At 42.9% G+C, this 25,447-nt stretch overlaps 1 protein-coding gene across 1 annotated transcript; it reads left to right on the top strand.

The window, feature by feature from the left end:
- Window positions 1-1,301: 1,301 nt before the first annotated feature.
- PCYOX1L (prenylcysteine oxidase 1 like) lies at window positions 1,302-24,462 on the top strand. The gene is made up of 6 exons (XM_056574762.1): window positions 1,302-1,460; window positions 6,334-6,540; window positions 7,144-7,318; window positions 11,147-11,358; window positions 14,586-14,726; window positions 23,150-24,462. Exons 1-6 carry the CDS (start codon window positions 1,373-1,375, stop codon window positions 23,815-23,817), a joined length of 1,491 nt encoding a protein of 496 aa, XP_056430737.1. The 5' UTR covers window positions 1,302-1,372; the 3' UTR covers window positions 23,818-24,462.
- The last annotated feature ends 985 nt before the right edge of the window (window positions 24,463-25,447 follow it).

Raw genomic sequence — 25,447 nt, 5'->3', positions numbered from 1 at the left:
AGCATAGATTCCCCACATTTGGTACCATTTCCCCCACATTAGGTAGGTACCAGTTACCCCACATTAGGTAGCAATTTCCCCACATTAGGTAGCACAGATTCCCCACATTAGGTAGCAATTTCCCCACATTAGGTAGCACAGATTCCCCACATAAGGTAGCATAGACTCCCCACATAAGGTAGCATAGACTCCGCACATTTGGTAGTAGTTTCCCCACATTAGGCCGCAGGTTCCCTTGCAGGTTCCCCACAATGGGTCAAAGTCTCCCCACAATAGATCGCTGGTTATACCCCCCCCCCCACACACACACACAAAAAAAAAACACATACAACACAGAGAGACAAACACACACACACACAGTCAGAGAGACACACACTCACAGACAGACACACACACAGAGTCACAGTCACACACACACACAATCACACAAACACACAGAGTCGCACAAACACACACACAGAGTCACACACACACAGAGTCACATACAGTCACATACACAGTCACATACACACAGAGTCTCACACACACAAGCATAGATAGAGACAGACACACACACTCACCCATCCAGCGCAGCGCTCCTTCTCACCGGGCGCCGTGCAAGTGATGTAACTCACGTCCTCCTGCGCGGCCATGCGGTGTGACGTCAGGCTGGCGCAGACGTGGGAGCGGAGGACGGGCACAGTGGACGGACGGGCGCACAGTGAAGTTGAAAGAGGGGGGTTGCTGACGGACAGGCGCACCGCACACACAGCGCAGGGGGAGGGGGGTGCGTCTGTGTAGCTGGGGAGGGGGTGGATGCTGCGGAGCGTCTTGGTGTCACCCCATTAGGTTGGTGTCACCCGGTGCGGGCCGCACCCCCCGCACCCGGGTAGCAACGCCACTGCCCGCAGACATACTTTCAGCCTTCGGGGGTACCCGCAGACATACTTTCAGCCTTCGGGGGTACCCGCAGACATACTTTCAGCCTTCGGGGGTACAGTCGCCAAAAAGGTTGAGAACCACTGGTGTAGAGGATGAGTGGTGCCGTTGTCCATAGCAACCAATGAGATTTCTTCTGACATAAAAAAAAAATCCTGTGAAAAATGAAGGAAGCAATCTGATTGGTTGCCATGGGCAACTAATAATTCTTAATATATGGATATTAAATATTTAGTAAATGATGTAGCTGAGCTGAGTATGCACCACTACTACATCACAGATCCAGTCTGCAGTGCGCAGCGCTCTACTAGAGATGCAGTTCTACGCATGCGCTCTTATTAGGCGCTGAGCCGCTTGCGTTCCAAGCCTCGGTCTCCTTCCCCTGTGTGGCCTGTGATTGGTCAGCTGGTCAGAGCCTGAGACGTCTGTTCTCCGTTCCCCTCACATACTCGGCATGGCTCCGTTCCTCCCGTTGCTGCTGACCGTGCTCACCCAGCTATGTACCGGACAGCCGGGCCCCCCAGACTCTCCGGGCAGAATAGGTATCTATGGAAAGTGTGGTGGCGCCCCCACCTACATACACCTGTGCCTCTATATGTCCCCTTGGTATGGCTGGCACTACACATAGGAAAGAATGAGATGCTATAGATGAGCCTTCATGTTACACCCCAGATCACGTGATCTCTATGTATAGCAGATAATGGGGGTCTCAGGATACATGACCTCCCTAGTATAATGGTAGAGATGGCTTTATTAAGAATTGTTGGTGTACACATGGATGTCGCCATCACAGACCATAATGATGTAAAACCTTGCCTTAGGAAACTGAACTTAGTGACTGCCTATGCTGGTGATGAATGGATTACAGTGTTTCCCAACCAGGGTGCCTCCAGCTGTTGCAAAACTACAACTCCCAGCATGCCCGGACAGCCAAAGGCTGTCCGGGCATGCTGGGAGTTGTAGTTTTGTAACAGCTGGAGGCACCCTGGTTGGGAAAAATTGGTGTGTATCTGTGTGGGCAAAGTGCAAATAGCCATAAATCTGTTGTGCCTACAGCACCTATACATGATCATGTGTCTCCATAGTAACAGACTACAAACAAACAGTGTGCAGTCTGATCCTGCAATCCTATACTTATTTGTAGAGATGAGCGAACTTACAGTAAATTCGATTCGTCACAAACTTCTCGGCTCGGCAGTTGATGACTTTTCCTGCATAAATTAGTTCAGCTTTCAGGTGCTCCCGTGGGCTGGAAAAGGTGGATACAGTCCTAGGAAAGAGTCTCCTAGGACTGTATACACCTTTTCCAGCCCACGGGAGCACCTGAAAGCTGAACTAATTTATGCAGGAAAAGTCATCAACTGCCGAGCCGAGAAGTTTGTGACGAATCGAATTTACTGTAAATTCGCTCATCTCTACTTATTTGCTAACCCACCATATATACATTAGTTATAACTAAGGGGGAATATAGAATGGAGTATGATTAAATGCCACAGCTTTGTGCTCTGACATGGAAACACGTAGGTTTGTATAGGAGCTGGAGACCCTAAAAAGTACATTTTATTTAATTTTTTTATTGAAAGTTTTTCTCATATCGTAAAGTAAAAGCGTGTCATATTGCTAGGGTATATCATCATTTTATGATCATCCCTGAGACCCCAACTGCTTAAAGGGGTACTCCGGTGGAAAACTTTTTTTTTTTTTATCAACTGGTGCCAGAAAGTTAAACAGATTTGTAAATGACTTCTATTAAAAAAATCGTAATCCTTCCAGTACTTATTAGCTGCTGAAAACTACAGAGGAGATTATTTTCATTATGGAACACAGAGCTCTCTGCTGAATCACGAGCACAGTGCTCTCTGCTGACATCTCTGTCGCTTTTTAAGAACTGTCCAGAATAGGAGAAAATCCGCATAGAAAACAAATGCTGCTCTGGACAGTTCCTAAAATGGACAGAGATGTCAGTAGAGAGCACTGTGGTCATGATGTCAGCAGAGAGCTCGGTGCTCCAAAAAGAAAAAAATGTCCTCTGTAGTATTCAGCAGCTAATAAGTACTGGAAGGATTAAGATTTTTTAATAGAAGTGATTTACAAATCTGTTTAACTTTCTGGCACCAGTTGATTTAAAAATAAAGTTTTCAACCGGAGTACCCCTTTAAAATAATACTGGTGGAGCATAGCACCTGCCTTTGTGTTTGCCTACACACCAGTACTGCAAATTGCAATTGGGAAGACTGGGTGCCAAGGGCTATACCAGCACGATGTCTCCTTTAATCTTATGATCAGTAAGGCTATGTTCAGTCTACGGAATCTCCGGCCGGAAATATTTTGGCGGTGGAATTTCAGGGATTGAAAGCTCCGCCGCTTAAAATCTGTAAGGTGCACTGTCCCATTGACAAAAATAAGATTTTGCTGCATTGGAATTTTTGAGTATAATTTGTAAGCGGAGTTATGCTTCTGTAGTGTGAACCCACCCTTAGGGTACATATTTGGCTGCTGACTTTGAAGTCTATGGGTAGGAAGATCAGCCACAGAAAATCTGCTGCAAAATACGCACGTGTGTAAGTACCCACAGAAGTCAAATTCTCACCAAGTGTCCTATCGATAAGCCTTTATTTTTATTATGAGAGTACCTCTTTAAAAGTGAAATGCTGATTCCGTCAATGGATACGCTCCACCCAGCATTGGGGTTAAAGGGGTACTCCGGTGGAAAACGATTTATTTTAAATCAACTGGTGCCAGAAAGTTAAACAGATTTGTAAATTTCTTCTATTAAATTTTTTTAATCCTTCCAGTACTTATCAGCTACTGTATACTACAGAGAAAGTTCTTTTTTTTACATTTTTTTATTTCTTTTCTGTCTGTCCACGGTGCTTTCCGCTGACACCTCTGTCCGTGTCAGGAACTGTCCAGAGTAGGAAAAAGTCCCCATAACAAACCTCTCCTGCTCTGGACAGTTCCTAACATGGACAGAGGTGTCAGCAGAGAGCACTGTGGTCAGACAGAAAAGAAATTCAAAAAGTAAAGAACTTTACTGATAAGTACTGGAAGGGTTAAGATTTTTTAATAGAAGTCATTTACTGTTTAACTTTCTGGAACCAGTTGATTTGAAATAAATCGGTTTCCACCGGAGTACTCCTTTAATTTAACACAAAAATTAAAGGAGAACTTTGGGTTAAGAAAACTTATCCCCTAGAACTTTGGGCCCCGGCAGTCATCTGTCAGGGGGCGTTTCCGACCACAGCATAATGTGACAGCCGACACGCCCCCTCAATACATCTCTATGGGAGAGGCGGAGCGCTGCATTCGGCAGTCTCCACCTCTGTCTTAGAAATGTATTGAAGGGGCGTGTTTGTTGCCACATCATGCGGTGGTCGAAACGCACTATTTCGGCAAAGAGCCGAGGGACCCGTACAGGAGATCGTAAGGGGCACCAGCGGTTGGACTCCCCGCAATCCCGGAGTACTCATTTTAACCGCTGCAATTCAGAGACACATCAAGTAATGGATTTTTTCAGATGGATTCAGCCAGAAGACTGAACATCTTTATTCTTTCAGCGGAATCTCATCCCCATTGGAACTTCCGCTACTGACCTTCCATAGTGAGCTCTGAGCAGTAAAATCCCATTGAGTTCTGCTGCAAGTGGATTCCGTGCAGAATATCCGTACTGTGCATGGGCCCTAAGATTTTGCAGAGGTGTACTTACCCTTTGACCTTGTTTAGTGATCAGTCCTTGTAGTTCACTACAAAATAAATTAGAGATGAGTGAAGTTACAGTGAATCAATTCGTCACGAACTTCTCGGCTCGGCAGTTGCTGACTTTATCCTACATAAATGAGTTCAGCTTTCCGGTGCTCCGGTGGGCTGGAGACTCTCTCCTAGGAATGTATCCACCTTTTCCAGCCCACCGGAGCACCTGAAAGCTGAACTCATTTATACAGGATAAAGTCAGCAACTGCCGAAGTTCGTAACGAATCGAATCACTGTAAATTCGCTCATCTCAAATAAGTGCTAATACCGTGTCCAGACTTGGTGAAATTGCCAGGGATTTCCTGGGTGAAGTCTGCACTTGCAAATTCACTGCAGTTTATGGTACAAAACAAAGCAGCCAAAATCTGTATGAAAATGTGAGCATGCCCATTACTTAGTGGAGTCTTTAACACAGACTTCACCCTTTGCAATGCATAGAACCCTCTGCAGAATTGACAACAAAACTCCATGTAGCCAGATTATCTGCCATGTTTAGACTTGAATCTAATAAAATGTGTTAAAGATTAGAAATAACAGCTGCATTTCATGTGAAAAGAACGTGATGTAAGAAGAGTTGTTTCCTATTGTGACATATTTTGTAAGGCTCATACGGCGAGTTCATACAGCCGTCTAGACCCGTCCCGTTCTTCTCCCGTCAAAAATAAAAACAGACTTAAAAAAATAATAAAAATGGACAATAATGGATGCAAACTGATGTTATGTTTTGATCCGTTATTGTTCAGTTAATAACACCCCCAATATTTTTTTTCTTCTGAGCATACTCACAAGTAGAAACGGATTGAAAAAACGGATGGCATTAAAAGGGTACTCCGCCCCTAGACATCTTATCCCCTATCCAAAGGATAGGGGATAAGATGTCAGATCGCCAGGGTCCCGCTGCTGGGGACCCCTGGGATCTCCGGTGTGGCACCGCGCTATCATTACAGCACAGAGCGAGTTCGCTCTGTGCGTAATGACGGGCAATACAGGGGCCGGAGCATCGTTACATCATGGCTCCGCCCCTTGTGATGTCACGGTCCGCCCCTTTCAATACAAGTCTATGGGAGGGGGCGTGGCGGTCGTCACACCCCCTGCCATAGACTTGCATTAAGGGGACGGGCCGTGATGTCACAAGGGGGCGGAGCCATGACGTCACGCTGCTCCGTCCCCTGTATCGCCCGTCATTACGCACAGAGCGAACTCGCTCTGTGCAGTAATGATAGCGCGGTGCCGCAGTGGAGATCCCGGGCCTCCCCAGCAGCGGGACTGCGGCGATCTGACATCTTATCCCCTATCCTTTGGATAGGGGATAAGATGTCTAGGGGCGGAGTACCCCTTTAAAGGCTCATCCGTTTTCCATAGACTTCAATGTTAAATTGACTGTATCCGTTTTTTTTGACGGGAGAAAAAATACTGCATGCACAGTCTTTTCTCCCGTAAAAGAAAAAAAAAACGGAAATGAGCGCAGACGGGTTCAAACGGATGTGAAAGAATTGTAAAAAAATCCAATTGACATCAATAGGATTATTTTACAGCCGTTTGTAATCCGTTTACAAGCAGCAACAACAGAACCTAAACGGGGGGAAAAAACGGGGACAGACGTCCATGTAAATGCATCCTACAGAGTTACTCTTACAAATGGTGTATTTCTCTTTATATTTGCAGCTGTAGTTGGTGCTGGAATCGGGGGCTCAGCGGTTACATATTTTCTTCACCAGCAGTTTGGACCCCAAGTGCAGATTGATGTCTATGAAGCCGACCGTGTTGGTGGGCGATTGGCCACCCTGACTGTGAATAGCCAGCAGTATGAGTGTGGCAGCCCATTCATTCACTCACTAAACCTACACATACAAGACTTTGTCAATCTTTTGGGTGAGTCTTTCTACGTATAACTGTGTTTCCCAAATAGTGTGCCTCCAGCTGTTGCAAAACTAAAACTTCATGCATACTGGGGTTTGTAGTTTTGCAACAGCTGGAGGGACACTGGTTGGAAAACACTGATGTATATGCTGGTACCTCATGTTAAATATACCTGGTAGCAACTTATCTTTCTCTGGAACAAATAAACTAGCTTATTTGTAGTTATGAATCTCTCATACCTCTCATACATACTAGTCATTTTCCAATTCTGGTAAAATCGAGGCTAGACCAACTTTTATTTCATGTGTATGGGCAGCTTTAGGATGTACCAAATCTGGATCTGCACACTGAAGGGGACACCAATATAGTCACTTTCTGTACTGCAAAACTGTTGGTGATTTATATTGTTTATGCACTACCCCTTCTGTGTTATGTATTAAAATAATGCTATCGGTTACTTTTCTTGTTCTGTACAAGAGCTGAGGGGAACTAGCAGGTAAGACAATAGGTTACATGAAAAAAGTGTCAACAGTGCCATCAGAACACTGATCATATGGGTGGCACCTTTTCCATCTATGGCTATCTGTACTGACAATATTCTTCTTCCCTAATAAGGGTTAAAGCATCGTAAAGAGGTGGCGGGGAAAAGTGCTATTTTCAATGGTGAGAATTTGGTTCTGGAGGAGACGGACTGGTATCTCTTGAATCTTTTCCGGCTCTGGTGGCACTATGGAATCAGTTTCTTGCGACTTCAGATGTGGGTGGAAGAAGTGATGGAAAAATTTATGAGGTTAGTCTATGTCCACCAAATTAACAGCACCCAATATATATTAGTATGTGAACCACGGTGACTACAATATACAACCCCAAAAATAAGCACAGACCACTATGTATGAAAAAATAAAAATACTATATATATATTTTATTGATGTATATGATCAAAAGATATCAAAAAATTACATAAAACACAAAACAACACACCTATAAAAAGCTTACACAAGAGAATAAATAAACCATGGTGAACTGAAACATATAAATTGCTTAAAGGGGTACTCTGCTGCTCAGCGTTTGGCCCCGCCCCTCATGACATCACACTCCACCACCTCAATGCAACTCTATGGGAGGGGGCATGACGGCTGTCACGCCCCCTCCCATAGACTTGCATTGAGGGGGCGGGGCTATGACATCACAAACTCCTGGCTCCAGCATTCGGAACAGTTTGTTCCAAACGCTGAGCAGCGGAGTACCCCTTTAAATACTGCATACAACGTTAAAGCACAATGTAAGAAACAACGTATGCTTGCTTATAGCCAACTTTGTCAAGGGGACTTAGGCCGAATGTACATTGGGGATCTGTGCCCCTAAGGTTGGTATTTTAGCTTTTTATTAATTTGCTTTGTCTTTGCTCCTTGATGCCTTTTGCACTGTGCCTTACCATTGTATGCATTAAAGGGGTACTCAGGTAAAAACCTTTTTTCTTTTAAATAAACTGGTGGTAGAAAGTTAAACATATTTGTAAATTACTTCTATTAAAAAATCTTAATCCTTCCTGTACTTATTAGCTGCTGAATACTACAGAGGAAATTCTTTTCTTTTTGGAATTCTCTCTGATGACATCACGACCACAGTTCTCTCTGCTGACGTTATTATAATAATAATGCTTTATTTATTGTTGTCCTTAGTGGGATTTGAACCCAAGTCCCCAGCACTGCAAGGCAGTAGTGCTAACCACTGAGCCACCATGCTGCCCTTAGCATACAGCTGCAATGCATGGTTGCTAAAATGGACAGAAATGTCGGCACTGTGCTCGTGATGTCATCAGTGTTCCAAAAAGAAAGGAATTTCCTCTGTAGCATTCAGCAGCTAATAAGTACTGGAAGGATTAAGATTTTTTTAATAGAAGTAATTTACAAATATTTTTAACTTTCTGCCACCAGTGGATTTAAAAGAAAAAAGGTTTTCACCGGAGTACCCCTTTAATGATGCTATTGATATCCAGATATAGGTAGCAATGTGCTGTTTCCCTTTGCCATAGTTTATTTATCCCCTGGTGCTCACTTTCTTAATAGGTTTATTTTATGGCATCTTTATATATATACATCTTTTACATATAATTGTATTCATCTTAGTAATAAATATCAATAAAATATACATTGTATCATAATTTTTAATACATTTTTTTTTCATACATAGTTGTCTGTGCTTATTTTTGGTGTTGTATATTGATGGTTAGCGTTTGCATAATTATTATTTCTATGTCTATGTCTTTAATCTGCTGTGCAAGTCCATTTTGTTGAAACAAATTTTCTATAATGTGTGTTACACAATCAGTGTGACGGTAGAGAAAGTGTTAAATGTCTCAGGCTTTCAACATCTTGGTGTCCTTATGCTACACTTCCTTAAATTAGAGGAAAATACATCTACCAACTTTAAAATGATATTTTTGCCTGGAAATGCCTAAGTTAGGCTGCACACCACCACTGTCTACAGCCAATGTGTTTTATTTTTATTTTTTGCTTGATGAAATCTAGTTTTCATTGATGCCATTTTTGGATTTTTGGTACATATTACGTTTTAGGTTGGGTTCATATGTTATATTTAGTCAGTACTTTTAGCCAAATCCAGGAGTGTCTCCAAAATACAGAAAAGGTGTAACTCTTTGCATTCTAGTTTATCTCTCTGTCAGTTCCTGGTCTTGGCTAAAATACTGATCAAAACAATGACTAGAACTAAGCCTTATGTTTTTTTTTTTTTGCCCAGATTGGGGGGGGGGGGGGGGGTCAATTCTGTTGTTTACTGTGTAGATTCTTTCTCTATGCAGGTTTTATATTTATTTTACATTATTATTATTTATTTTCATGGAGTGACCTGGAACACTGTAATATGATAAGGGGTTAAAATACATATAACACAAATGCAAGTACACTGGACCCGAAACAGTAAATGACAGACTGATATAGAGGGTCCTGCCCATGAGGGCTTACAACCTTTATTTACTTTTTGTAGGGATCGACCGATTATCGGTTTGGCCAATATTATCGGCCGATATTCACGTTTTTGGATGTTATCAGTATCGGCAATTACCTTGCCGATAATCCGATAATGCCCCGCGCCCGGCTCCCCCACCGCACCCCCCATCCACCACCCTCCTGCGGCGTCCTGCGTTGCGATGTGCGCTGCGCAATGACGAGTGACGTCCTCAACATGACATCACCGTCAGTGCGCACAGTGACAGGGCAGGATGCCGCCAGAGCCAGAAGAAGCGCGGACCCCAGGAACAAGTAATTATAAAACCAGGGATGGGGGGAGGCAATGGGGCAGCGGCGGTGGTTGGACTAAGGACTGGGAGGGGAAGAGAAGCGGCCGTCGGTGGTCTCTGACCAGAGGATGGGGGGGGTTGGATTCAGGAGGACCCCAGGACAGGCAGGGGGAGAGAAGCATGTGGCGGCGGCGGTGTCTGGCCCCGCAAAAGCCGCTGCAGTTCACTGATTTAAAATGCCCGTTTTAAATCAATGATCTTCAGCTGCTTCTTTGGGGCGGGAGGTGGTGAAATAGCCGATAATTTATACCGGAATATCGGTATAAGTTATCGGCTATCGGCCTGAAAGGCCACAGATTATCGGTATCGGCCCTAAAAAATCGGTATCGGTTGATCCCTACTTTTTTGTCTTAGACCCTCTATGATACTTAACAATAAGATTATTTGCATTATTTCCTGTCAGTGTTAAACTGACAATCTATAGAATTTCTGGTACTGTCTCTGGGTGTCTTTGTAAAGCCCCATCACTTCCATGGTAGACCAGTGGAGGCTGGCGACCATGTTCACAGGCTACTGGTGAGGGCAAATGGAGCCTCTTCTGTCACAACTTAGATGCTGTGGATACTATTGCCCCCAGCATCTGAGGGGTTAAAAGACCATGATTGGTGTTATCTCCAATTCTAGTCATGATGGTGGGAGTCTAGCTGTGACTGATAGCTGGAGATCTAATTTACATGTATGACATACTGTACAAACTAGCCTACTCACATGACATACATGTACTTAACCCTTTAGATATGATTTCAAAGGACACAGAGTAATGCTTAATTTAATCTGTGGTGGGCCGCAGTAATAGAACAACCTGTTTACTTCTGACAAACAGATTGTAAAAAAAAAAAAAAAAAAACACCTTCTTAAGATAAAGTAATATGTGCTCTGACATTGTGAGTAGGTAATCTGTCTAACAGCTAGATAGCCCTAGTGGTTATGTGACTAGGTCTTTACTGTTCCTATTATTCAGTATGTTTTGACTTTTATACAGCCAAGGCTACGTTCACATCAGTGTTTGGAGCTCCGTTATGGAGATAACTGATTCCGTTATAATGACAGGACTTTTGTGAAGAAAAAAAATCTTTCATATAAGGTTTTTTTCTCTGCTAAAATGATGAAAAATAACAGGCATCTAACGAAGCCGCGGCGAACCCCATTCAAAGTGAATGGGACCTGTTGTGTTCCATTGATGTCCCTCCCAGCCCCGTTTTCAGCAGTAGTAACAGAGCTCCACAACGCGGATGTTAATCTAGCCTAATAGTCATAGCATAGAACAAATGTAATGTGAATAATGTGTTCTTTTTACAGAGTATATAAATATCAAGCCCACGAATACGCCTTCTCAACCATAGAAGGGCTCCTTCGTTCACTGGGAGGGGATCTCTTTGTAAATATGACACACAAGTCGGTTGGGGAATCTCTGCAAGGTATTGGAGTGTCCCAACGATTCATTGATGATGTGATCAGCGCTGTAATGAAAGCCAGCTATGGACAGTCTGTGTCTATTCCTGCACTAGCCGGTAAGTTTATCACTTTGATCACCTTCCTGAGAAAGGGAAAAAAGATGCTGCTGTGGTCTCTTTTCCTCAGTGCTTGTTGTGATACTACATGCTGTGCTGTGCTGTGAGAGAGGAGGAGGAGGTGCAGAGAGAAGAATAACTGCAGAGCATTCACAATAATAATGGGTATAGAAAAAGAGAACGGTGCGCACCTCGTGCAGGTAAACTAAGGTATGATGGTATATAGACAGATAAATTCTCGGGCCAACAGGGTGGACCCTTACCTTAGGGTGCTATGTAACACCTGCAGTAGCTTTGAAATGTAGTTGGAAGATCACAGCATCCAGGTTCCTCTAGGCTCTCAGTGGTGGAGTCCAGTGCATCAATAAGAAAGAAAAAAGTGGTGCAACGCAAACACAGAAAGAGTTTCCAGCCCGTACCGGGCTGGAAACTCTTTCTGTGTTTGAGTTGCACCTTTAATAAAGTACCCTTTTATCAAGCCTCATAGGTCTGCGCTCCTTCAGATGTTCCAATTTTCCGTGATCGGACTGATCCGTTTTTTTTCTTTCTTATTCACAATAATAAAATACATAAACCATTAGGGAGAAGGAAAAAGGCCCACAATATGTAGGTCCGGCACAGCATTTCTAGCTGCACTGCTTTTACATTTCATTCCTTTCTGTCTCTGTAATGAAGCGATGTTACACTTCACACTGATAAAACCTATCACTACACTTAACCAAGTGCATGTCTTCTAACAACTGTTCCATATCCCATTATTGAGTGAGATTTATCAAAACCTGTCCAGAGGAAAAGTTGCCCAGTTGCCCATAGCAACCAATCAGATCGCTTCTTTCATTTTTCACAGGCTTTTTTTTTCAACCGGGCAACTTTTCCTCTGGAAAGGTTTTGGTAAATCTCCCCCCATTATCCCTTGTTGCACTTGTATGGCATTAAATTTAGAACTAAAACCATAATAACAATATTAATACTTATACTATAGTTTTGCCTCTTGTCACGTTTGCACCTGGCACACCTCAAAAACACACTCCCACTAATTTAGTTACAAACCCTTTTTTGTGGGTTCACGTGTCGTGACCCTCTCTAGTCTATCCTGCACACGTGACCTCAAGATGTGATGATGAAGGGGTACTCTGCTTCCTCACTCACTTTTACACACACCTAAAATCGCCACCATCCGTCACCACAGACAAGACGTGTTTACTTGCACTCTGGACCCTCTATCACCTAAAGGGAACCTGTTATGATACTGTACCATATAAAATGTGTGGCAATGCATTATGTAGGGTAAAATCTTTTTCCTTACCATCCTCAGGCGACGTTCCTGCCCGCATGGATTGTAAAGATGTCATTTTAGAAATTTTCCCTGACATTCCCGTAAGTAGTCCCCTGGGCTGGCAGCTATTCTCGCCTAGTTCCCTCTTCTCTGGCTGTAATCATGCCCACTCAGGGTTAATTACAGCCCGCATCACCATTTTACTCTTTAAAAAGACAGAGCAGAGCTATGTACCTGGGCTGTCAATCATGCTGAGGGGGCATGATTACAGCCAAAAAGAAGGGACTAGGTGAGTATAGTTCCCTACCTAGTGGACTACTTACGGGGCCTGCAGGGAACACATTCTAACCTCGTATTCTCACCATTCCTGGGGGCATGAATGTTCCCCAGGGATGGTGAGGAAGAAGATTTTACCATATATAACACATTGCCATGACAGGTTCCCTTTAAACGATAACACACACAAGCAACTTGTACTCTATAGGCACTTAGGTTCTTAAAGCATCAAGGCAAACTATTACAGAGAGACTATATGGAGCCATTTGTCTTTTAAGATTCATTTTCATGATATTATTTCTCCAAAGCCTAGTTTTACCATATCTCCCATCCACATCTTTCATAGAGTCATATATTGCAATGTCTGATACAGGGTTTATATAATGCTTAAGACAATAGCGACTAGTTTGACCAGTTTTTTAGCCAACTTGCATTTTTAATTTGGTGACAAGACAATAGCAACGTTAATAGACATTAATAGAAAACAAGGCGAAAAATGTCACGCTTTTTAATTGAGCAGAGGGAGGCAAGCTGCTGCCATATCTCTCTAGCAGGGGGTTTAACTCCTGTGCAAGCAAAGGCTTGGTCATTTTTAAATCAAACATGCCTGATCCTTATTTACCATTACATCTGTCATTTAAGGTGAATCTGGTAATCCCTATACACACTAGGTAGTAGGTAGATCTCAGCAGAATCAGTGGGTTTGACTAATACTTACCTGATGTCTGTGAGTGCCTTAAAGGGGTACTCAGCCCCTAGACATCTTATCCTCTTTCTAAAGGATAGGGGATAAGATGTCTAATCGCGGGGGTCCTGCCGCTGGAGACCCCCGCCATCTCTCCTGCAGCACCCCTGTTTCTCAGCTGCACAGAGCGAGGATGACTCTGTGGCTGATGATGGGCGATGCAGGGGATGGAGTATCCTGATGTCACGACTCCGCCCCCTTGTGACATCACGTCCCCTCAATGCAAGTCTATGGGAGGGGGCGTGGCGGTCCTCACGCTCCCTCCCATAGACTTACATTGAGGGGGCGTGGCGTGATGTCACAAGGGGGCAGAGCCGTGACATCACGATACTCCATCCCCTGCATCGCCTATCATCAGCCACAGAGCCATCCTCTCTCTCTGCAGCTGAGAAACGGGGGTGCTGCGGTGTCTTTGGTGTCCTTCTCCAGTCCCCGGCTGCAATCCTCTTTCTGAGCTGCAGCGTGACGCTTGGGCCTGGAGTGGCAATCTCCGGACTTGCCATAGGACTGTATTGAGGGGGCGTGTCGTCCGCCGCTTCATGTGGTGGTCAACACATGCTCTCTGGCCAGAAAGCCAGGGCCCCGTATGGGAGATCGCGGGGGGGTCCCAGCGGTTGGACCCCCCATGATCTGAAACTTTTCCCTATTCTTAGGATAGGGGATAAGTTGTTCTACTTATTCTACACTGGACTACTCCTTTAATGATATTGATTTGATGCTGTGTTCAGTCATTTAATTTACATTGAACTCTGCAGCATCAAATCTGCAGCTTCAAATCTTTTGCATCAGATATGCGCAGGATACTGTATGTGTGAATAGACCCTCAAAAAGGATCTTTGAAGTGCAATTCTAGTGTCCTCTGCTGTTGCTGCTGATCAGGTATTCTGTGAACACTTCATTGTATGTGTTAACACATGTGCTCTCTCTTAGGTGCCATGTCTTTGGCAGGTGCTCAGGGAAATATGTGGTCTGTAGAAGGTGGTAATAGGCTGATCTGTTCCAGTTTGCTGAAGCTAACAAAAGCTAACGTGATCCACGCAAGGGTGACGGCAGTGTCTCTGCACAACACAGGTATATGCTTTTCAGTAACACATCCATGGCAGAATATATATGTCCACTTCTAGAAATGTCTGAGTCTGATTACTTCTCATAAAAGGCCAAAATTTGTGGTAAAAATTTGCAAAGCAGATGCTGAAATCGGGATCTGTATTAACCCCTTCATGACCCAGCGAAAATGTTCTTTTTTTGCTCACCCTTTTTCTCCTCACATCCTTTTTTTTATTTATCCTCCGACAAAGTTACTTTAGAGCTTATTTTTTTTGTGGGATAGGTTGTACTTTGTGTACATACAATGTCTTACGGAGCCAGAAAGAAATATATGCAAGGCAAAATTGAAAAAAAAAAATGAAATTGCGCAAATTTGTTAGGCAATAATTCTTTTGGAGTTCACAATATGATAAATTTGACAAGCCAACATTATTCTGTGGGCCAGTGCAATTCCAATGATACCAAACTTACATAATTTCCGCTTCATTTTATAATAAAAATAAATAAATGAAAAAATAAAAAAAATCTGTTCATTGCCATGTTCTGACCCCTACAACTTTTTTTTATTTTTCAAGTTATGAAGCTGTGTTAAGGTTAAGGTTTATTTATTGCACCATTTTTAACAGTACCATTGTTATTTGACTTTTTGATAAATTATTATTACGTTTTTTCTGGGATGTGATGTGACCAATAATCAGCAATTTTGGCATATGGAATTTTTTTTGCGTTTACGCCGTTCACCGCGCAGGGTCAGGAATGTGATAAGTTAATAGTTTGGACGATTAAACAAGTGGCCAAATACAGTGGGGATCAAAAGTTTGGGCACCCCAGGTAAAAATTTGTATTAATGTGCATAAAGAAGCCAAGGAAAGATGGAAAAATCTCCAAAAGGCATGAAATTACAGATTAGACATTCTTATAATATGTCAACAAAAGTTAGATTTTATTTCCATCATTTACACTTTCAAAATAACAGAAAACAAAAAGATGGCGTCTGCAAAAGTTTGGGCACCCTGCAGCATGCACTGTCCCCTTTGCAAAGCTATTTTCAGATGTCAATATCCTCTGTTTGGAATGTAATTAAGAAATGGCAGTCATCAGGAACAGTGGAAGTTAAAGCAAGAACTGGAAGACCAAGAAAAATATCAGACATAACAGCTTGCAGGATTGTGAGAAAAACAATTCAAAACCCACGTTTGACTGCACAATCCCTCCAGAAAGATCTGGCAGACACTGGTGTTGTGGTACATTATTCCACTATAAAGAGATACATCGTCCTCCCCACAAAAAACAGCGTTTGAACTTTGCAAATGAACATATAGACAAACCTGATGCATTTTGGAAACAAGTTCGGACCGATGAGGTTAAAAATGTAACTTTTTGGCCGGAATGAGCAAAGGTACATTTGGAGAAGGGGAACAGAATTTAATTAAAAGAACCTCTGTCCAACTGTTAAGCAAGGGGGTGGATCAATCATGCTTTGGGGTTGTATTGCAGCCAATGGCACAGGGAACATCTCACGAGTAGAAGGAAAAATGGATTCAATAAAATTTCAGCAAATTTTGGATGCTAACTTGATGCCATCTGTGAAAAGCTGAAGTTAAAGGGGTACTCCGGTGGTCAACGTGTTTTTCCATTTGTGACTTACCCTATTTGTTTTGTTTCATTTCTATTCTTGTTGTTTAGGCGACTCTATTTCCGTTCTTTGTTGTCTTTTTATCCCCCACTTTGTTTTCCTATCTTTGCTTCTATTTCCTGTTTCTTGTTGTGCTGAAAACTACAAATCCCAGCATGCCACATGCCTTGCTGGTTTGGAACGGCTCCTTTTTTTTTTTTTTTTTGTTTGCTCCGCCCTTTACCCATCCTACTATTTTCCCGCGTCGGCCCCCTTATACACAATACACTAATATAATCAACCCTGGTTGGGAAACACTGGCATACACACACAAAAGGGACTACAACTCCCAGCATGTGTCATTCAGGAGTCTTAAATCTGTGGTATAACACCAGCATGCTGCCTCTGTAGTCTCCTGGGGGTTGTAGTTCACCACACCTCTGTAGGGCATGCACCAGTGTTTCCCAACCAGGGTGCCTCCAGGTTTTGCAAAACTACAACTCCCAGCATGCCCTGACAGCCTTTGGGCATGCTAGGAGTTGTAGTTTTGCAACAGCTGGAGGTACACTGGTTGGGAAACACTGGTGTAACATGATGTGTATGCTGAATAGGCTAGAACAGTGTTTCCCAACCAGTGTGCCTCCAGCTGTTGCAAATCTACAACTCCCAGCATGCCCAAAGTCTGTCAGGGCATGCTGGGAGTTGTAGTTTTGCCACAGCTGTAGGCACACTGGTTTGTAAACACTCACACAACAGGGACTACAGCTCCCAGCATGTGTCATTCAGGGGTCCCCCCTCACATATAGAGATCATTCCCAGTATAAGATTTATTCCCCTGCAGTCCATACATCCCCAGCCGGTGCACCCTGTCATCCTCCCCTTCAGATAACACACTCATCTTATCTGTGATCTTTCTCCTGTGCAGACCTGCGTCCTTAGAATACAGAGCGGGGGGAGGGGAGGAGCTGTGTACTCAGCTGGATGAGATGAGGGGGCGTGGCTTATTCCTCTCATGGAGACAGAGAAAAAAAAAGCTGTGACATCTTGTCCACAACAGACTCAGAACTGTGGACAACAGTAAAAGAAAACCCTCTGAACTACAGAACTTCCTGCCCAACAAACAGGTAAGAAAAACACATACATGCTGCCAAAACATATAACACATGTATATTGCAAAAAAAACTAAACTTACAAAGAAGATGCCATATAGTCAAAAAAATTAACCACCGGAGTACCCCTTTAAAGAGAGGATGGCTTCTACAAATGGATAATGATCCTGAGCACACCGCGAAATCCACAGGGTATTACATCAAGAGGCGTAAACTGAAGGTTTTGCCATGGCCTTCACCATCTCCTGACATCAACATAATTGAAAATCTATGGATAGACCTTAAAACATCAGTGTGTGACAGACAGCCCAGAAATCTCAAAGAACTGGAAGACTTTTGTAAGGAAGAATGGGCAAAGATACCCCAAAAAGAATTGAAAGACCCTTGGCTGGCTGCAAAAAGTGTTTACAAGCTGTGATACTTGCCAAAGAGGGCAGTACCAGATATTAACTCTGCAGGGTGCCCAAACTTTTGAAGACGCCTTTTTTTTTGTTTTCAGTTATTATGAAAGTGTAAATGATGGAAATAAAATCTAACTTTTGTTGACATATTATAAGAATGTCTGATCTGTAATTTGCCTTTTGGAGATTTTTCCATCTTTCCTTGGCTTCTTTATGCACATTTAATACAAATTTTTACCTGGGGTTCCCAAACTTTTGATCCCCACGGTATGTATGTTTTTTTATGCTTATTTTTTTACTGTAATGGGAAGGGGGGTATTGAAATTTTTATTAGTGGAAAGAAATGTTAATATATACATATAACATAACATTTTTTATTTTTATTTGACATTTTTGAAAATTTTTCCCCCCTTTTTTTTCCCCCTTTTTTTTTGGGCTCCACTAGGGACCTATCATAAGCCATCATTAGATGACTTACATTGATTTATTCTATCTCCGTTCGATTGCCAAGGGCTGCCTAAGGCAGTCTTAAAGGGTACCTCTCATCAAATAAACTTTTGATATATTTTAGATTAATGAATGTTGAACAACTTTCCAATAGCATGTTAATGAAAAATATGCTTCTTTCTATTGTATTTTTCCCGATCAGTCCTGTCAGCAAGCATTTCTGACTCATGCTGGAGTCCTAAACACTCAGAGCTGCCAGCCTGCTTTGTTCACAGCCAAACAGGCTGTGAACAAAGCAGGTTGGCAACTCTGAGTGTTCTCCTTTGTGAAGAAAGCAGACTGGCAGCTCGTAGTGTTTAGGACTCCAGCATGAGTCTGAAATGCTTGCTGCCAGGACTGGTAGGGAGACCCCTAGTGGTCATTTCTTCAAAGTGGAAAATTAAATAGAAAGAAGCATATTTTTTAATAACATGCAATTGTAAAGTTATTCTGCATACATTAATCTAATCTATAATATATCAAAAGTTTTTTTGATGAGAGGTACCCTTTAACCCCTTAAGGACTCAGCCCATTTTGGCCTTAAGGACTCAGACAATTTTATTTTTACGTTTTCGTTTTTTCCTCCTCGCCTTCAAAAAATTATTACTTTTATATTTTCATCCACAGATTAGTATGAGGGCTTGTTTTTTGCGCAACCAGTTGTCCGTTGTAATGCCATCACTCATTTTACCATAAAATGTATGGTGCAACCCAAAAAATACTATTTGTGTGGGAAAATTAAAAAGAAACCACAATTTTGCAAAGTTTGGAAGGTTTCGTTTTCACGCTGTACAGTTTATGGTAAAAATGACATGTGTTCTTTATTCTTTGGGTCAATACGATTAAAATGATACCCATGATAACATACTTTTCAATTACTGTTGCGCTTAAAAAAATCTTTTTAACCAAATTAGTACATTTAAAATCCCTCTATTTTGAAGACCTATAACTTTTTCATTTTTCCATATAAGCGGTGTTCTGAGGGCTCATTTTTTGCACCGTGATCGGTTCTTTTTATTGATGCCATATTTGCATATATAAAACTTTTAAAACATTTTTTACCAATTTTTGGGGGAATAAAATGTTATAAAAAAGTTCACACCGTTCGCTGTAAGGTATCATTAACATTATATTTTAATAATTTGGATATTTACGCATGTGGCGATAGCAAATATGTTTATATAATTTTATTTTTTTTACACTTTTTGGGGGGGAAATGGGGAAAATGGGACAATTTACATTTTTATTGGAGGAGGGGATTTTTCACTTTCTTAAACTTTTTTTTTTATTATTTTTTTTTACTTTTTATACTTCTTTTTTTTACACTTTAATAGTCCCCATAGGGGACTATTTATAGCAATCAGTTGATTGCTAATACTGTTCTGCACTGATCAGAGACGGCCCTGATCAGCAGTAATTCCGGGTCACTGGAGACCCGATTGACCCGGATTCCGCTGCAGATCGCTGGGCTGAATTGTACAGCGATCTGCGGCCATCGCCAACATGGGGGGTCATCATGACCTCCCTGGGCGATATGCCGCAATGCCTGCTGAACGATTTCAGCAGGCATCGGGCACCGGCTCTGCTCCAGCTGGCTTTGGGGGGTCGGTAAAGCTCATGTTGTTCTCATATGTCATCAGTCCTTAAGGACTCTGAAATGAAGACGTATGAGAATGTCATGAGTCCTTAAGGGGTTAAAGAGTACCTGTCACCAAATAAACTGTTCTCAACTACCTCAGGCTATGTTCCCTAACTACTCCTAACACCCCTCCTGCCCTAAAAACACTATATCAGAGCTTTAAAGCTGTGTATCATACCTTTCTTCTTGCTCGCATAGTGCAATCTCCCAGCAGAAGAAAGTGGGCGTTTCCCAGCAGGCATGACATCACTGAAGCCTGCTGGGGGGACCACTTCTGCCCTTACATTGTTGCAGTGCTGTGATGAATAGAAGACCTCAGGCTCTGTGCATGTTTCAGTCTGTGTTGCTATTAGTGAGGCTCTCCTGCAGGTTTCAGTCTGTGGAGCTTTCACTTTCTGAGCAGCTGACACTCCAGCTCAGTGCAGATAAGCACTTCCTGAGTTTGCACTCCTGCCAGGCCGGGAAGAGACCACACTCACTGTATTCATTGTGTCAGGGAACAGAACAGAGCCACCTAGTGGTTGTGAATGGGAAAGTGTCTGCTAATTATACAAGGAACACTATATTAAAAGTTTGATTTGGCGACAGGTACTCTTTAAGCAATCGCCGATCTGCCAAGCACCAGAAAGGACGGGGAAGTCCCTGTTCTTCCACAGCAACCCACTGGCAGCCCGCTATTACATCAGCAGCCTGCGATAGCTTAGGGGAGGGGGCTGATGGCACCTTTGCCGATTCGGAACCATGATTATAATATGGGCTATATTTGGTACCATTACTGTGGCTGGGGGCATGATTATTTTATGTCCATGGGTGTATATTTAGCACTGTACACTCGGAACAGGTTCTTGTGAGCTTGCGGCCAGCGCTAAATTCAGGCCCCCCCCCCCCCCGACCAGACGTTAAATATGCTTGCCCATATCTCTCCCCCAGCGCAGTCATCGTCTAAAACACAGCCCATATTGTAATTATGGTTCCCTGTCCCTCTGACGGACTACCTGCTTGATCAGTGGGGCTACAAAGCTCTATAACTTGGCAATGGGGGTGTGTGATTGGAGAGTGAAATTGGTGTACAAAGAGCAGATATACACATTACAGTGGTTTAGTAGACAACGTGGAGCCATATGATTTGTAGGATTACACTGACAGTGGAAAAGACATTGAGCAGTGTTAAGATGCTATTTTTTAGTGAAATATGGGTGATAGAGACATAATAATTACCGTATTACCGGGGTATAAGACGCACCCTATTTTTAGGTGCAAAATCTAAAAAATTAAAGATTTTGAACCCAATAGTGGTCTTCAACCTGCGGACCTCCAGATGTTGCAAAACTACAACTCCCAGCATGCCCGGACAGCCGAAGGCTGTCCGGGCATGCTGGGAGTTGTAGTTTTGCAACATCTGGAGGTCCGCAGATTGAAGACCACTGCATAGGAGGTAATACTCACGTGTCCCCGCCGTTCCGGACCCGTCACCGCTGCCCTGAATGTCACTCCATCGCTGTCGCCATGTCCCCGTCGCTCCGGAACGTCTCTGCTGCCGGCCGGGTATCCTCGCTCTCCGTCGCCGCCATCACATTGTTATGCACGCCGACGCACGTACGCGACGACGTGATGACGAGGAAGGAGAGCGCCGGACATACAGGGGATCCCTGAACGGAGAAGACACCGAGGAGGCAGGTAAGGTCCCCCCTGGTGTCCTGTAAGCACTAACCCGGCTATTCAGTCGGGCTATTCGGGACCGCCGTGGTGAAATCGCGGCGGTCCCGAACAGCCTGACTGAACAGCCGGGCTAGTGTCACTTTCCCTTCAGAAGCGGCAGTCAGCTTTGATTGCCGCGTCTGAAGGGTTAATACAGGGCATCACCGCGATCGGTGATTTCCTGTATTAGCCGCGGGTCCCGGCCGTTGATGGCCGCAGGGACCGCCGCGATAGGGGTGTATTCGCCGTATAAGACGCACCGACTTTCCCCCCCAGTTTTGGGGAAGAAAAAGTGCGTCTTATACGGCGAAAAATACAGTACATGATCAGGATGAGATACTGGGTAACGTATAACAGTATTTTTTTTTTTTTGTGGGATCTGACAGTACACTTCAATTTTTATTTGTGTTTCACGTGTTTGTTTTTTATGCAATATTTGTTTAGTTTTCCACAATAGTTGGGTTTTTTAATACATATTTTCTGTAATATCTTTCACAAATCATGTAATTCAAATGTTTCTCTTGATGAATGTTCAAAATGCAACAAAAAAGGTGAGGTTTGGGGGTGGAATGATCAGTTCTGTTTTAGAATGCAGGAGGATATAGCTGATAAACCTTCTGGAATTTTTTGCAGTAAATGAAAAAGATGGCTTTTAAATAAAAGGGCCATATGGGCCACATGAATAGTACAATGCACTGTTGTTTGTTAAATAAAGAAACATTTTAGCTGGACCATCAGTCTTCTGGATTGCATCTGTTTAGTCCAGATATTACAGGGTTATAAAATGCTCTATATTTTCCACCAGAGGGAGCCACAGTCTCGCACTGTGTCACTATATTGCGTGTCTGTGTACTGTGCCCTTCATGGAAGTGCCGCAGTAACAGCTGTTGTGCTCCCAATAGCTAATATTTGTCTGCTCACATATATGACTTTAGTAATATCGTACATTAAACATACAGTAAAGGAACAATGTAATACTGGAGATAAGATGTTAAACTAATCCTATATTGCTTCTCCCAGTAATATGCGCCATTATTCTTTATTGAATGCAAGCTACATTAACAGCTCTGCTATATAAAGGAGTAGTCAGAGCTTCATTTTGCGAGTGCTTCCAACCCCTGTGATGTCTGTTTACCCTAATAGGAACAGATAGAAATTTAATCTTTCATTAATGTGTTTAATTTTAATTAAAGGGGCTGTCCAGGGAAATTAAATGCATGTGGTCACTGTTACGACCAGTGAATGGCTGAGCGGACATTTCCTGCTTGTCGAAACAAAAGCAGAAAGTGCTTAGCCAGGACAGGGCACAATAAGCATGGAGAATGCTCAAGGCAGGTGTGTGTAAGGGTATTTTTTTTGTCACATATAATTTCCCCAGACATCCCATTTAAAAGTAAAGAAAACAGGACTATAATATATTGGTGGTATAACTGTAAAGATGAGAAATGCACGAACGGTGTCTGTGACTTGTTCTGATTATCTGTCTGATTCCCCTACAGAAAAGAAGCGCTTGTATGAAGTGCAGTATGAGCAGGAGGGAACTCTTGGTTCAGATTACTATGACTTGGTGATTTTGGCTGTCCCTTTGCATAAAGCCGGATACCCCATCTCATTTCTGAACCTCCAGCCTTCTTTTCCTGAGCCTATGGGTTCTTACCATCGGGTTGTTTCTTCAATTGTCCATGGCTACCTCAATTCCTCCTACTTTGGTTTTGTAGATCCCAAACTTTTTCCTTTTGCAAGTATCCTCTCTATCGACACGCCAGATGCTATATTCCATAGCCTGGAAAGTCTATGTCCGGTCAACGTTTCGGTCGGCTTCCGCCGCAAGCCTCCTCAGGAAGCTGCAGTGTGGCGAGTGCTATCTCAAAGGCCTCTGGACAGAAAGGAACTGAAGACCCTGTTTAAGTCTTACTACTCAGTGCAAGTAATCGAGTGGCAAGCCTTTCCGAGCTATGCGACCGCTGGTCCCTCTAGACCATTGCCCCCCATCATTCTTCATGATGGTCTCTATTACCTTAATGGTGCAGAGTGGGCTGCTAGTTCTATGGAGATGAGCGCAGTCGCCGCAAAAAATGTCGCTCTTCTGGCTTTTAATCGTTGGTTTGAACTCAATGAGAAAGTCGACCAGCAAGACCTAATGCACAAACTGAAGACTGAACTTTAAGGCGGTTGTCACCCCGCAGAAGTACTTGACTATTTATCATGGCGTCATGCATTTAACACTGTACATCCTGGTACAGCGTATCTTCAGCTCTGCAGATGGATCTCCTGTGCTGGACAGCTTTATTATCAGATCTGGGGTTAGGATATGATATTTTATTTAAAATCTGCTTGGAATAACTGGAACTTATTCATTTTTATTGTTACTGAGGATTGCATCGATCATGGAATGAGCAAATTGTGATCTGTGCCCCTTTTTTGCTTAACATTTTTCATTATGACTGTTTTTACAGTATCAACATTGGACTACAGCACTACAATGTAAAACTGGATGGACCTGGTAATAGTGGGGTGTTAAAAGCCACATTAAACTGCATGGTCAAAGCAGAACATCTAACAGGGCACTTACTGTGGATTTTACCTTCAAATTATTATGGCCTTAGAGCCAGGAGCCAATTTTAGGAGAACTTTGCTCTGTTATTGTAGATGGGATATGAAACTGCATAAAGGATTAATTCAAGTTTGATACACACTCTTTCATTTAGGGATGAGAATATGGGTCATGAAAGGTTTACATGCTTTCTAGCGGTGATATTTAAAAAAAAAAAAAAAAAAATTACACAATCTCATTCACTTTATTTTTTTTTTACAGCCTTCTATTTGCAGACCTGAGCTGCAATGGTTTCTGCCCTTTGATGTTTAAGATGAGCTGTTGCAAGATGCCGCGCCTTTACTTTGAGAAAAATATGACAAAAGTAGAAGGAGAGTGGGGGATGGGCACTGAACGCGTTAGCCCAGCAATCATACACCTGGTGAGCAAATGGCGTCTATGGGGTGCCAGACACTAAAGGAACCAGCGATTCCACAAAAATATCCAAGAAGGAAAAAAGCATGTCTGCACTCACCATATGGAATGAAGAAAGTTCGGACTTTATTGAAGCAAGGTCCATGTAAACAACATATTCAGACACGTTGGATGCATAATCTATACACAAATAAAGTTCACCCAGGGAGGGAAGACAGCTACCAGCCGGAGCGTAGTAGAACGACAGCGCAGTTTTGCGTCAATCCGGTTGTTTTGAGGAACCGGATGATGCGCCGAAACCGCGCTGTTGTTCTACTACACTCCAGCTGCCGGCTGGTAGCTGTCTTCCCTCCCTGCACCTGGGTGAACTTTATTTGTGTATAGATTATGCATCGACCATGTCTGAATATGTTGTTTACATGGACCTTGCTTCAATAAAGTCCGAACTTTCTTCATTCCATATGGTGAGTGCAGACATGCTTTTTTCCTTCTTGGATATTTTTGTGGAATTGCTGGTTTAACTAGTGTCTGGCACCCCATAGACGCCATTTGCTCACCAGGTGTATGATTGCTGTGCTGCATTAAGGCTGCTATACACGCATGCAGTGCCCATCCCCCGCTGTCCTTCTACTTGTTGATTTTTTTATATAAAGCTGACCTTTAATGTGGTCATAAATCAGCTTAGAAGATTGTTCAGGAAAGAAGTGATAAGGGATGGTGACCGAGCTGTCAGGCGGCTTCTTTGATAGATTTCACTCTGAAAGTGACATAGCAGCCTGCACAACTTGTAAAAGCATACAAGCTGCAGAGGAGAAACTAAGCAAAATGA

Source organism: Hyla sarda, chromosome 4 (assembly GCF_029499605.1).
Source record: "Hyla sarda isolate aHylSar1 chromosome 4, aHylSar1.hap1, whole genome shotgun sequence".
In the NCBI taxonomy this organism is placed as follows: domain Eukaryota; kingdom Metazoa; phylum Chordata; class Amphibia; order Anura; family Hylidae; genus Hyla; species Hyla sarda.
This window is presented reverse-complemented; position numbering and strand designations above follow the sequence as displayed.

Coding starts and splice junctions, on each gene's coding strand:
- PCYOX1L (XM_056574762.1), top strand. CDS start 1,373: ATGGCTCCGTTCCTCCCGTTGCTGCTGACCGTGCTCACCCAGCTATGT. Junction 6,541..7,143: donor AGACTTTGTCAATCTTTTGG/GTGAGTCTTTCT, acceptor TTCCCTAATAAG/GGTTAAAGCATCGTAAAGAG. Junction 7,319..11,146: donor GTGATGGAAAAATTTATGAG/GTTAGTCTATGT, acceptor TTCTTTTTACAG/AGTATATAAATATCAAGCCC.